At 44.9% G+C, this 12,500-nt stretch overlaps 1 protein-coding gene across 1 annotated transcript in view; it reads right to left on the bottom strand.

The window, feature by feature from the left end:
• The window catches only part of tnfsf11 (TNF superfamily member 11), a 41,825-nt gene extending 38,305 nt beyond the window's left edge, over positions 1 to 3,520 (bottom strand). Inside the window, exon 1 of the mRNA XM_080203316.1 lies at positions 3,328 to 3,520. Within this exon, the coding sequence (XP_080059442.1) occupies positions 3,328 to 3,474 (147 nt within the window). The 5' untranslated portion in view covers positions 3,475 to 3,520. The remainder of the gene's footprint in view (positions 1 to 3,327) is intronic.
• Between the last annotated feature and the right edge of the window lie 8,980 nt (positions 3,521 to 12,500).

Below are 12,500 nucleotides of genomic sequence, written 5' to 3'. Positions count from 1 at the left end.
ATGATGTAGTCATTTTTACATTGCTGTTTGGGGCACCTTGCTATAAGCAAATTCGTTATTGTCTTCCGTTATAACAGCGATTGCATCTCACAATTAAGTGATTGCATCTCATTGTGTTTGGAGGTCATAGAAAGTGCTTGTAAAATGCCACGTCCTTTCTTTATTTTCTTTATTGGTGTTACTGGGGCACAAGTGACAAGAAATCTGTAATGTGCTGCATTTCCCACATTAGTGATTCCTGGCTGATATCTCAGTTGTGAGCCAGTGCTGAAAATTACAAGTTAAACCAAGATCCCATCTGCCTCTTTCAGGTAAAGGCAAATGATCCCATGCTATTATATCAAGAGAAGAGAATCTCCCCTGATGTTCTGACCAAATATCCCAAAAACAGCACCAGCAAAATAAACAAAATCCCTTAATAGATTATAACTTCACAAACTAGGATTATATTCTTAGAAGTGTAGACAGTTAAGAGATGATTGATTCAAAGTTTCCAATATTGTTAAGGGAAACAGATAGACAGAAATAAATTATTTTCCCTAGTTGGGAAGTCTAGGTAGAGGGAGCCTAACCCTAATCTTATCACAGTGAAATTTGGAAACAATCCTGCATACCAAGAGTGGTAGAAATTTGGACCTCTCTTGCAAAAAGCACCTGATGCTAGATTATTTGTTTTGATGATTTGTTAACTTCAAGTTTGAGATTGACAGATTTTTGTTTACCAAAGATGTGAAAGGAAATGGAGCAAAGTTGAAGTTAGGTCAGAAATCAGCAAGAATTTCATTGAATAATGGAACTGGTTTGGAGGGTTGAATGGTTCCTCTGTTCGTGTCAAATAGACTTGAGGGGCTGAACGGCCTCCTCTTGTCCCTCTTTCCCTGTTTCATTGCTGACTGTGGAATTCTTCTGTGCACAATTTGGCCATGCTCTTTTACTATAACAAACAGTGACTACAATTCAAGATAATTCATTAGTAACGAAGGACATTCTGAGGTAACAAATGAATGCAAGTTCTTTCTTGTTTGTGTAATTGCTGTAGTGACATTACATAATTACACAAGATCAGTGTTTGCTGGAGCAGAGATATACACTTAGTTAGATTTCACTTTCTCACCCCTCAGCACATCCTCTCTTATACACCGAGCTGCAACCAATTGAGGAAAGTATTCCATATGTCTTGACTACCTGTCCTGATGTCCTTTAGGGTTCTCAGCAAATATACTCCAAGGTCCGTCTGCTCCTCAGTATCTCACCATTTATTATGTATTCCCTTGACTTGTTTGCCCTTTTCTATCGACCTGACCAATCCATCAATATCTTCCTGTAAACAACAGCTTTCTTCCACATCATTAACCGTGGACAAGTTTTGCATCATCTGTAAAGTTCTTATTCATTTCACTACATTTAAATCCAAGTCATTGATACGAAGGACAAACAGCAGGGAAGTTCTGTGGAACCCTACTAGGAAACAGTCTTCCAGTCACAGAAACACCTGTTGACCAAGACATTCTACTTCCTGTGACTGAGCCACGTTTGAATATAATTTACCACTTTTGACAAGTCTGCCTGCCTGGCAAAAATCCAGGTAGACAACAAATATCCTCATCAACTCTCTTCACCATCTCCTCAATAAATTCAATCAAGGTTATTAGGCATAATTTTCATTTAAAAAATCCATGTTGACAGTCCCTGATTAATCCAATTAATTTTTTAAAAAGCCCAATATCCTTCCTCCACAGGGCCATCTGTTCCTTGTTCTTATGCTCTGCTTTCATAGAGTCTGATCCTTTTCCACTGTTAAAATATTCTGCTATCTGACCTTAATGCCACTATTAGTTCCTCCTTTAGTCTTTAACATTGTAATTAATGCTCCTTCTGCCTTGTGACCATGACATCTTTGCCTAATCCCTCATGAGCTTCCAACAGTAGCACAGTGGTTAGCACTGCTGCTTCACAGCTCCAGGGACCTGGGTTCGATTCCTGGCTCAGGTCACTGGCTGTGTGGAGTTTGCACATCCTCCTCGTGTCTGTGTGTGTTTCCTCTGGGTTCTCCGGTTTCCTCCCACAGTCCAAAGATTGCGAGTTAGGTTGATTGGCCATGCTAAAATTGCCCCTTCGTGTCCTGGGATGCATGGGTTAGTGGGTAAATGTGTAGGGATATGGGGGTAGAGCTGGGGTGGGATTGTAGTCAGTGCGGACTCAATGGGCTGAAGGGCCTCTTTCTGCACTGTAGGGTTCTATGATCTATGCACAACAACTGAACTTCAATTTGCACCACCTATTCCATCCCCTCTCCATTACATTTCTCCAAAGCCTTCCAGCTCCTACCAAGTTCTTCAGTTTTTATTCCCAATTGATCGCCTTTCTAAATGACAATTGACGCTGTAGCTTAGAATTTTTCCAATAATTTGCCCACCACCATGTTCAGGTTGGGTTACTCTTCCTCCTTTTGGGAATAACGTTTTCACACTGCCAATTCTCCAGTCCTCTGGCACCAGCTTTAGATTAGGAAATGATGTCTCACAACATTTAAGGAACACGAGCTTGAAATGCCTTACCATAAAATGCTCTGACTAAATGCTGGAAAATGAAATTAGAATAAATAGATGGCTGGTACAGATGGGCCGAAGGGCCTCTCAACTGTTAAACGCTATGACTTTGAAAAGTTGACTGCACACAGCTACTTGAAGGTAGTTCCATGTCAGGGCAGTTAAGAGGCAGTCAAGGAGGAGATAGAAAGGATTACATTTTTCCCAATCCCTTAATACATTCACAAATATTGTCCCAAAGCAAAAAAATGTGGCTCGCCCAAATTGACTCGCCCTTCCCCCGCTACTGCTGTCTGACAGCGCAAGGAGCAGGAAAGGCAAATGTTCTACAAAAGCAAAATACAGCCAAAGATCTGAAATAAAGCCAGAAGCGCTGGAAAACCTCTGTAAAGAGAGAATTGGAGTTCGGGTTCCCTCTCCAGCTCTGATGGAGGGTCATGTTGGACAGAAATACCATCTCTCTCTCTGTCTCACTACCGGAACGGCTGAGGTTTTTACTTCTCCAGCACTTTCAATTTAGGTAAAACTTCTGTCAAATATTGAGAGCTCAATCTGGCAGAGTCCAGACTGATGAGCAAGACTGTGCAAATTCAAGAGGCAATTAAAGAAATCAAAGAAAGGTCAAGGGAACAACTGTAGCCCCTGCTGCTGTTTGATGTGCCCAAACTATTCCTCTCCACACTACACCGGTGTGCTGGCAAATTGCAGCCAAATTCCTGATATGGGAAACTGTCAGATGTTGGGAAACTCAACTCTCTATGCTGGATCAGACACTTACTTGCAGCCATTGGTTCTGGGCGTAACAGATGAAGCCGATGGTGAGAGCCAGTTGCAGGAAGCTGACACACAGCACAGGAGCCAGCAGGGCGCAGATACGGGGAGCCGGGGAGCCGCGGCTGGCCAGTTCCGGCTCTCTGTCGGGCATTGCTGGACAAGGTATGTGAGTGAGTGTGGGCACAGCCCAAGAGGCAGAGATGACAGGTTGAGCCCTCGCTCCCTCCCTGCAGCTCCGGGGAGGAAAGCGCCTCCCTGTGGCTCTGTGGTGATGCACTGAGCCTCTCGTCTAGCCAGCTCCAGAACTCAGCTTCTGCCTCCCCTGCCCCTCAGCTCTATCGGACCACAGCTGGAAAGATGGGCTGAGAGGTTGAAAACAACAATTTCAGCAGCCAGGGATCTCAGCATCCTGATTCCCCATCAGCCTGCTGACCCCAACAACATCAGAGCCCAGTGCCAAAAAAAACTCTGCAGCTCCAGATCATATTCAAATAAATATAGCTGTGTGGGGGGAGGGAGGGGGGGAATTGTCATAAAGCCATTACAATACAGAATGAGGCTGCCTCTCTGGAAAAATCAGTCAGTGCCTTTCAGCCCCTCTATTCCCAGAGCCCTGCAGCTCCGTTCCCTCCCAAGTGCCTTTTGAAATTAGTGACTATCTCCTCTGTCAGCACCCTGCTGGGCAGTGAGTTCCAGGTTATCACTACTGTGTACAACAACTTCTTCTTCACCTTCCCTCGCATGTCTGAGGTAAAATCTTAACTCTTTGACAATACCTTCCAAACCCACAACCTCTACTACCTAGAAGGACAGGGGCAGCAGATACATGGGAAGACCTTTAAGTTCCATTCCAGACCACACACCATCCTGACTTGGAAATATATCTCCATTCCTTCACTGTCACTAGGTCAAAATCCTTGAACTCTCACCTTAACAGCACTTTGGGTGTATCTGCACCTCATGAATTGCAGCGAAACAAGAAGGCAGTTCATCACACCTTCTGAAGGGCAATTAGGGATGGGCAATAAATGCTGAACTAGCCAGTGGTGTCCATATTCCATAGAAACATAAAAAGGCCTGGTTACCCCCATTCCCTGTGTCCTGACAACACCCAACACTACACCCTGAGGCTCAACCTCACCACCCCACTTCTCTTCCCTACCCTACAGGCCTAATCCAATATCCCCCCACCCCCAAGGCCCAACTGCTCCCTGACACCTCCCACTGCCAAGGCTTACGAGGTCTAAAGTTAAGGAGAGGGTACAGGTAAGGGAAGAGGCCGAGGATGTCCCAATAATAGAGGGAGTAGGGGGCGTGAGTATAGTTGGTGGCGTTACGGCAAATAGGGTCCAGGTGAAGGCTGGGATGAAAGCGCTTTATCTGAATGCACGAAGCATTCGGAATAAAGTGGATGAGCTGGTGGCGCAGATCGACACAAATGGATACGATCTGGTGGCCATTACAGAGACGTGGCTGCAGGGTGACAGGGACTGGGAGCTGAATGTACAGGGCTATCAAGTGTTTAGGAAGGATAGGCAGGAGGGAAAAGTGGGGGGGGGGCAGCTCTGCTGATTAAGGATAGCATCACGGTGGTAGCAAGGGACGATATTGGAGCCAAGGAGCAGAGGGTGGAATCGTTGTGGGTGGAGATTAGGAACAGCAAAGGGAGGAAGACGCTGGTGGGTGTCGTCTATAGGCCCCCGAATAATGATCTGGAGGTGGGGCGGGCTGTTAACACGCAAATAAGTGCGGCGTGCAGGAATGGGACGGCCGTAGTTATGGGGGATTTCAATCTGCATATTGATTGGTCGACCCATGTTGGATGCGGGGGGCTCGAGGAAGAGTTCTTGGAATGCTGCCGGGATAGTTTCCTCGAACAGTGTGTGTTGGAGCCGACGAGGGAGCGAGCTATCTTGGATCTGGTGCTATGTAATGAGGCGGGTAGAATTAGGGACCTTGTGGTGAAGGATCCTCTTGGGGAGAGTGATCATTGTATGGTGGAGTTTCTGGTGCAGATGGAGGAGGAGAAAGTGGGTTCCCGGACACGCGTCCTTTGTTTGAATAGAGGGGAGTACGGTAGGATGAGAGAAGAATTGGCAAATGTGGACTGGGGGAGCGCGTTGGAGGGAGGGTCTGTTGAGGAGCAGTGGAGGATCTTTAAGGAGATCTTTCTTGGTGCTCAGCGGAAATTTATTCCGATGGTCAAAAAGGATAGTAGGAGGAGAGGTAGGTAATAAGCCGTGGATAACGAAGGAGGTGAAGGAAAGTGTTAAACTAAAAGCGGAGGAATTTAGAGTAGCTAAGAGTAGTGGGCGAGAAGAGGATTGGGAGAGGTTTAAATGTCAACAAAGATTGACAAAGAAGTTGATAAAGAAGGGTAGGAGAAACTATGAAGCTGGGCTAGCGCTTAATATAAAAAAGGATAGCAAGAGTTTTTATAAATATATAAAAAGGAAGAGGCTGGCTAGGGTGAATGTTGGTCCTTTAGAGGATGAGAAAGGGGACCTAGTGGTAGGGGATGGGGATATGGCTAAGGTATTGAATAACTTTTTTGTTTCTGTCTTCACGGAGGAGGACATGAATAATTTGCCTGGTGTTAGCGATGGAAAGGTGGTAGGACTGGAGGGTCTTAATGACATTACTGTTACTAGAGAGGCGGTGCTCGACAGACTGGAGGGGCTGATTGTGGACAAGTCCCCAGGACCGGATGGAATGCATCCAAGGGTTCTGAAAGAAATGGCAGAGGTGATAGTGGATGCCTTGGTGGTTATTTTCCAGACGTCGCTGGATTCCGGGGAAGTGCCGGATGATTGGAAAACGGCTAATGTTACGCCGTTGTTTAAGAAGGGTGCCAGGCAAAAGGCGGGGAATTATAGGCCGGTTAGTTTAACGTCTGTGGTAGGTAAAATGTTAGAATCTGTCATTAAGGAGGAAATTGCGAGGCATCTTGAAGGGAATTGCTTGATAGAGCAGGCGCAGCACGGTTTCATTAAAGGGAAGTCGTGTCTGACAAATTTACTGGAGTTCTATGAGGATGTGTCTAGGGCGGTGGATAGAGGAGAGCCGGTGGATGTGGTCTTTCTAGATTTTCAGAAGGCGTTTGACAAAGTACCTCACAAGAGGTTATTGCAGAAGGTCGAGGGACATGGAGTTGGGGGTAGGGTGTTAGCGTGGATAGAGGATTGGTTGTCAAATAGGAGGCAGAGAGTGGGGGTCAACGGGTGCTATTCGGATTGGCGGATGGTGACTAGTGGAGTGTCCCAGGGGTCGGTGCTGGGGCCTCAGCTTTTTACCATTTATATAGATGATCTGGAGGAGGGAACCGAGTGTAGGGTGTCGAAATTTGCTGATGACACCAAGATTGGGGGAACGGCAAATTGTGCAGAGGGTGTGGAGAGTCTACAGAAGGATCTAGATAGGCTGGGCGAATGGGCCAGGAAATGGCAAATGGAATTTAATGTTGGCAAGTGTGAGGTGGTCCACTTTGGTAGGAAGAATGGTAGGAAGGACTATTACTTACGGGGCGAAAAACTGCAGCAGGCGACGGTGCAGAGGGACCTCGGGGTCCTTGTGCATGAGTCGCAAAAACCCCAGCTTGCAGGTGCAGCAGGTGGTCAGGAAGGCGAATGGGATGCTGGCCTTCATAGCGAGGGGGATTGAATATAAAAGTTGGGAGGTCTTGCTGCAGCTGTATAGGGCATTGGTGAGGCCGCAGCTGGAGTACTGTGTGCAGTTTTGGGCGCCGCACCTGCGCAAAGATATTTTGGCCTTGGAGGGAGTGCAGAGGAGGTTTACTAGGCTGATACCGGAGTTGAGGGGGTTGAGCTATGAGGAGAGGCTGAATAAACTGGGCTTGTACTCATTAGAGTTTAGAAGAATGAGGGGAGATCTCATTGAGACGTATAAGATGATGAATGGGATGGATCGGATAGAGGTGGAAAGACTCTTCCCGCTCAAAAAAGACAGTAGGACTAGGGGGCACAGCCTCAAGATAAAAGGGGGGCGGTTTAGAACGGAGTTGAGGAGGAACTTCTTCACTGAAAGGGTGGTGAATCTCTGGAATTCTCTGCCCGCTGAAGTGGTGGAGGCTGCCTCGCTAAATATTTTTAAGACGCGGGTTGATGGGTTTTTGATAAGAGAGGGGATTAAGTGTTATGGGGAGAGGGCGGGAAAGTGGAACTGAGCAGCGACAGATCAGCCATGATCTTATTGAATGGCGGGGCAGGCTCGAAGGGCTAGATGGCCTACTCCTGCTCCTATTTCTTATGTTCTTATGTTCTTGACTTAGCCCGACAACCTCCCAAAATGCCCCACCCAATCCAATCTGTATGGAAACCACAAGTATTTTACCCAGTGTTACGGAACTCAACGCTGTGACCACACGAGATCACCAATGCATCAATCATGGAAAGAGTAAAAAAAACCCAATGAATCAATTCATGTCCCACTGCAGGTATACCTGGAGATTCAATGTGATAGGACATTTCAAAGGTGATGCTTTACTACACCTTGTAGAAGATGCAATTCCACTCATCGACCCTGCTAGAAAGTGCAGTGTACACATACAGAAAAAGTTAAAGAGTGATTCGGATGACATGATACTTAACAACTGTAATGGGCATCAGCACAATGACTGGTACAACTTTCTCAGCCTATACTGAATAATGGATCCAAGTGTGTTTGGACCCAAGACATCCAATCTTGGTCTAAAGAGACGCCCACACAAATTCCCAACATTAGAGGAATTGAATCCTTAAATTAACTTTTATCCAATTGGAAATTGATCCTCCTATTCAATGAGTCTCAATTTTGTTAACTTTTATGTGCTATCTTGTTAAATACTTTCTTAAAATCCATCTAGATAGCATCAACCACATTCTCTTCATCAACCTTCTCTGTTACTTCAACAAAAAAATTGATTAGTCAAGCATGATCTTCCTTTTACAACTTCATGCTGCTTCTCTTTAATTAACTTAACCCTCTCCAAGTGATGGCTATTTATTTCCCTGATTATTAATTTTAAAACTTTAACCCATGACTGATGTAAACCTAATTGTCCTATAGTTACAAGAAATATTCTTTCTTGAACAAGGGTGTCACTTTCCGATTCTCTGGCATACCCTCAACACCACCACCCTCTACTTCCACCAATTCTAGGGAAGATTGAAAGATTATGACAAGCTCATAAAGACCCGGGGTAATGCTCTGGGATCCGGGTTCAACTCCCATCACGGATTTCAAAATAGCTTTCTGGGTTCTCACTGAAGCCTCATTACGTATTCCTGGCTCAGAGCCCAACTATCCCACAGAGCTCTAAAACACCAAAGCCCCAGGGAAACATTGTTTGTTTGACAGCTCTGGCTCTTTGATCTCTGCTGTCAATTTCACAATGTTTATTATACACAATTAAGAGGTTTCAGGTGGCTGCAGATATGATTATTGATACTTTAAAGCATCTGGACGATTGATACTTTTATGTCTGTCTAGTAAATAAGCCCGCTATCACGTGCTGTGTTTGACATCGACAGAAGTCATTGTTGAAAGAACAATGCCTTTAAATATGATAGGCTTTCATCAAGACGCTGCAGACTACTTGAAATATTCTAAAAATATTGTCTGTGGATTGTGAAATTGAATTCAGTACAAATCTGGGATTAAAAAGTCTAATGATGATCATGAAAGCATTGCTGATTGTTGTAAATACCCATCTGGTTTACTAATGTCCATAGGGGAAGGAAATCTGCTGTTCTTATCTGGTCTAGCCAATATATGACTCCAGTCTGGCAACATTGTGGTTTACTCTTAAATGTCCTTTGAACGAGGGCAATCGGGGATGGACAATAAATGCTGCCCTAGCCAATGACACCACATCCTATGAATGAATTTTTAAAAATCAGAATGTCTAAAAAGTGCTTTAAATAAATGGTCATTCATTGTTAATTTTCCATTTTCTGAAAATAAATCTGTTTTACTAGAGAACATTCTTACAGTACAGAAGGAGGCCATTTGACCCATAGAACCATAGAAAATTACAGCTCAGAAACAGGTCTTTTGGCTCTTCTTGTCTGTGCCGAACCTTTTTTTGCCTAATCTCACTGACTTGCAATTGAACCATAACCCTCCACACCCCTCTCCTCCATGAACCTGTCCAAGTTTTTCTTAAATGTTAAAAGTGACCCCGCATTTACCACTTTATCTGGCAGTTCATTCCACATTTCCACCACTCTCTGCGCAAAGAAGCCCCCCCCCAGTATTCCCTTTAAACTTTTCTCCTTTCACCCCTAACCCATGCCCTCTGGTTTTTTTCTCCCCTAGCCTCAGTGGAAAAAGCTTGCTTGCATTCACTCTATACCCATCAAAATCTTATACACTTCTATCAAATCTCCCCTCATTCTTCTACACTCCAGGGAATAAAGTCCTAACCCTATTCAATGTGTCTCTGTAACTCAACTTCTCAAGTCCCGGCAACATCCCCATGAACCTTCTCTGCACTCTTTCAACCTTATTTACATCCTTCCTGTAACTAGGTGACCAAAACTGTACACAGTACTCTAAATTTGGCCTCACCAATGCCTTATATAACCTTACCATAACACTCCAACTTTTATACTCTTTACTCCGATTTATAAAGGCCAATGTACTAAAAGCACTCTTTACGACCCTATCCACCTGTGACGTCACTTTTAGAGAATTCTGTGCGTGTATTCCCAGATCCCTCTGTTCAACTGCACTCTTCAGAGTCCTACCATTTACCCTGTACGTTCTACTTTGGTTTGTCCTTCCAAAGATATGCATGTTATTGACGTTTTTCTCTTTTAATCCACAGGTGCTTCGGTCCGCCTTGTTGTCCAGCAAGGGGCATACATGCGGTGGGTTGTGCGAGGGCTGATCTTGGATGTTTCGAGAGTAGCCTAGTGCTTCACATCATTAGTGAACGCTTAAACTGGACCAGATGCTGGGCAACACGACAGCTCAATGACTATCACTGTTTGCTGTGCAGATACATGGATTTGGGCCAGTCTCTGTGCGCATTCTCCCTGTGCTTGCGTGGGTTTTCTCTGGGTGCTCCGGTTTCCTCCCACACCCCAAAGATGAGCTCTTAGGTTGACTGGTGTAACAAATTGTCCCTAAATTAGTCTCCCCTTAATCTGGTTTCCAATGTGAAGTGCCATAAGCATAGACAAGGGTCATGGGTGGAGAGGGGACTCACAATGTTGAAATGGCGACACGGGCTCATTGGGCCAAAGGGCCTGTTTCCCATGCTGTGTTGTTCTTTGTTCAAAGTGCAATACCCCACACTTGTCTGCGTTAAATTGCATTTGCCATTTTTCAGCCCATTTTTCTAGTTGGTCCAAGTCCCTCTGCAAGCTTTGAAAACCTTCCTCACTGTCCACTACACCTCCAATCTTTGTATCATCAGCAAATTTGCTGATCCAATTTACCACATTATCATCCAGATCATTGATATAGGTGACAAACAATGGACTCAACACCGATCCCTGTGGCACTCCACTAGTCACAGGCCGCCACTCAGAGAAGCAATCCTCCACAACCACTCTCTGGCTTCTTCCTTTGAGCCAGTGACTAATCCAATTTACAGCCTCCCCATGTATACCTAGCGACTGAACCTTCCTAACTAACCTCCCATGAGGTTAGTTGTATGAAATGTACAGACAGCAAGGAACAGATCAGATGCGCCAGGAGTATAAAAAATGCAAGAAGCTACTTAAGAGGGAAATCAGGAGGGCTAAAAGAAGACATGAGGTTGCTTTGGCAGACAGAGTGAAGGAAAATCCAAGAGCTTCTATAGGTATGTAAGGAGCAAAAGAATAGTGAGGGATAAAATTGGTCCTCTTGAAGACCAGAGTGGTAGACTGTGTATGGAACCAGAAGAGATGGGGGAGATACTAAATGGGTTTTTGCATCCGTATTTACTGAGGAAACGGGCATGGAGTCTACGGAAATAGGGCAAACAAGTAGGGAGGTCATGGAACCTTTACAGATTAACGAGGAGGAGGTGCTGGCTGTCTTGAGGCAAATAAGAGTGGATAAATGCCCAGGACCGGACAGGGTATTCCCACAGACCTTGAGGGAGGCCTTGTCAAAGGCCTTGCTGAAATCCAGGTAGACAACAACCACCGCCTTCCCTTCATCCACTTTCCTGGTGACCTCCTCGAAAAACTCTAATAGATTGCTCAAACATGACCTACCACACACGAAGCCATGTTGACTCTCCTTAATAAGTCCCTGCCTATCCAAATATTTGTAGATCCTATCCCTTATCACACCTTCCAATAACTTGCCAACCACCGACATCAAACTTACTGGCCTATAATTTCCCGGATTTCTTTTGGAGCCTTTTTTAAACAACAGAACAATATGAGCCACCCTCCAATCATCCGGCACCTCCTCCGTGAATATTGACATTTTAAATATGTCTGCCAGAGCCCCTGCAAGTTCAACATTAGCCTGGTCTTCAAGGTCCGTGGGAATACCTGTCCGGTCCTGGGCATTTATCCACTCTTATTTGCCTCAAGACAGCCAGCACCTCCTCCTCTTTAATCTGTAAAGGTTCCATGACCTCCCTACTTGTTTGCCCTATTTCCGTAGACTCCATGCCCGTTTCCTCAGTAAATACAGATGCAAAAACCCATTTAATATCTCCCCCATCTCTTTTCGTTCCATACACAGTCTACCACTCTGGTCTTCAAGAGGACCAATTTTATCCCTCACTATTCTTTTGCTCCTTACATACCTATAGAAGCTCTTGGATTTTCCTTCACTCTGTCTGCCAAAGCAACCTCATGTCTTCTTTTAGCCCTCCTGATTTCCCTCTTAAGTAGCTTCTTGCATTTTTTATACTCTTCAAGCATCTGATCTGTTCCTTGCTGCCTGTACATTTCATACAACTCTCTCTTCCTCTTAATCAGTGTTACAATCTCCCTCGAGAACCAAGGTTCCTTATTCCTATTTACTTTGCCTTTAATCCTGACAGGAACATACAAACTCTGCATTCTCAAAATTTCTCCTTTGAAGGTCTCCCATTTTCCATTTACATCCTTACCAGAGAACAATCTGTGCCAATCCACACTTCCCAGATCCTTTCTCATTTCATCAAATTTGGCCTTTTTCCAGTTCAGAACTTCAAGCCCAAGACCAGATCTATCCTTATCCATG

This window comes from Carcharhinus amblyrhynchos, chromosome 15 (assembly GCF_965287045.1).
Source record: "Carcharhinus amblyrhynchos chromosome 15, sCarAmb.v2.hapA, whole genome shotgun sequence".
Classification (NCBI taxonomy): Eukaryota; Metazoa; Chordata; class Chondrichthyes; order Carcharhiniformes; family Carcharhinidae; genus Carcharhinus; species Carcharhinus amblyrhynchos.
This window is presented reverse-complemented; position numbering and strand designations above follow the sequence as displayed.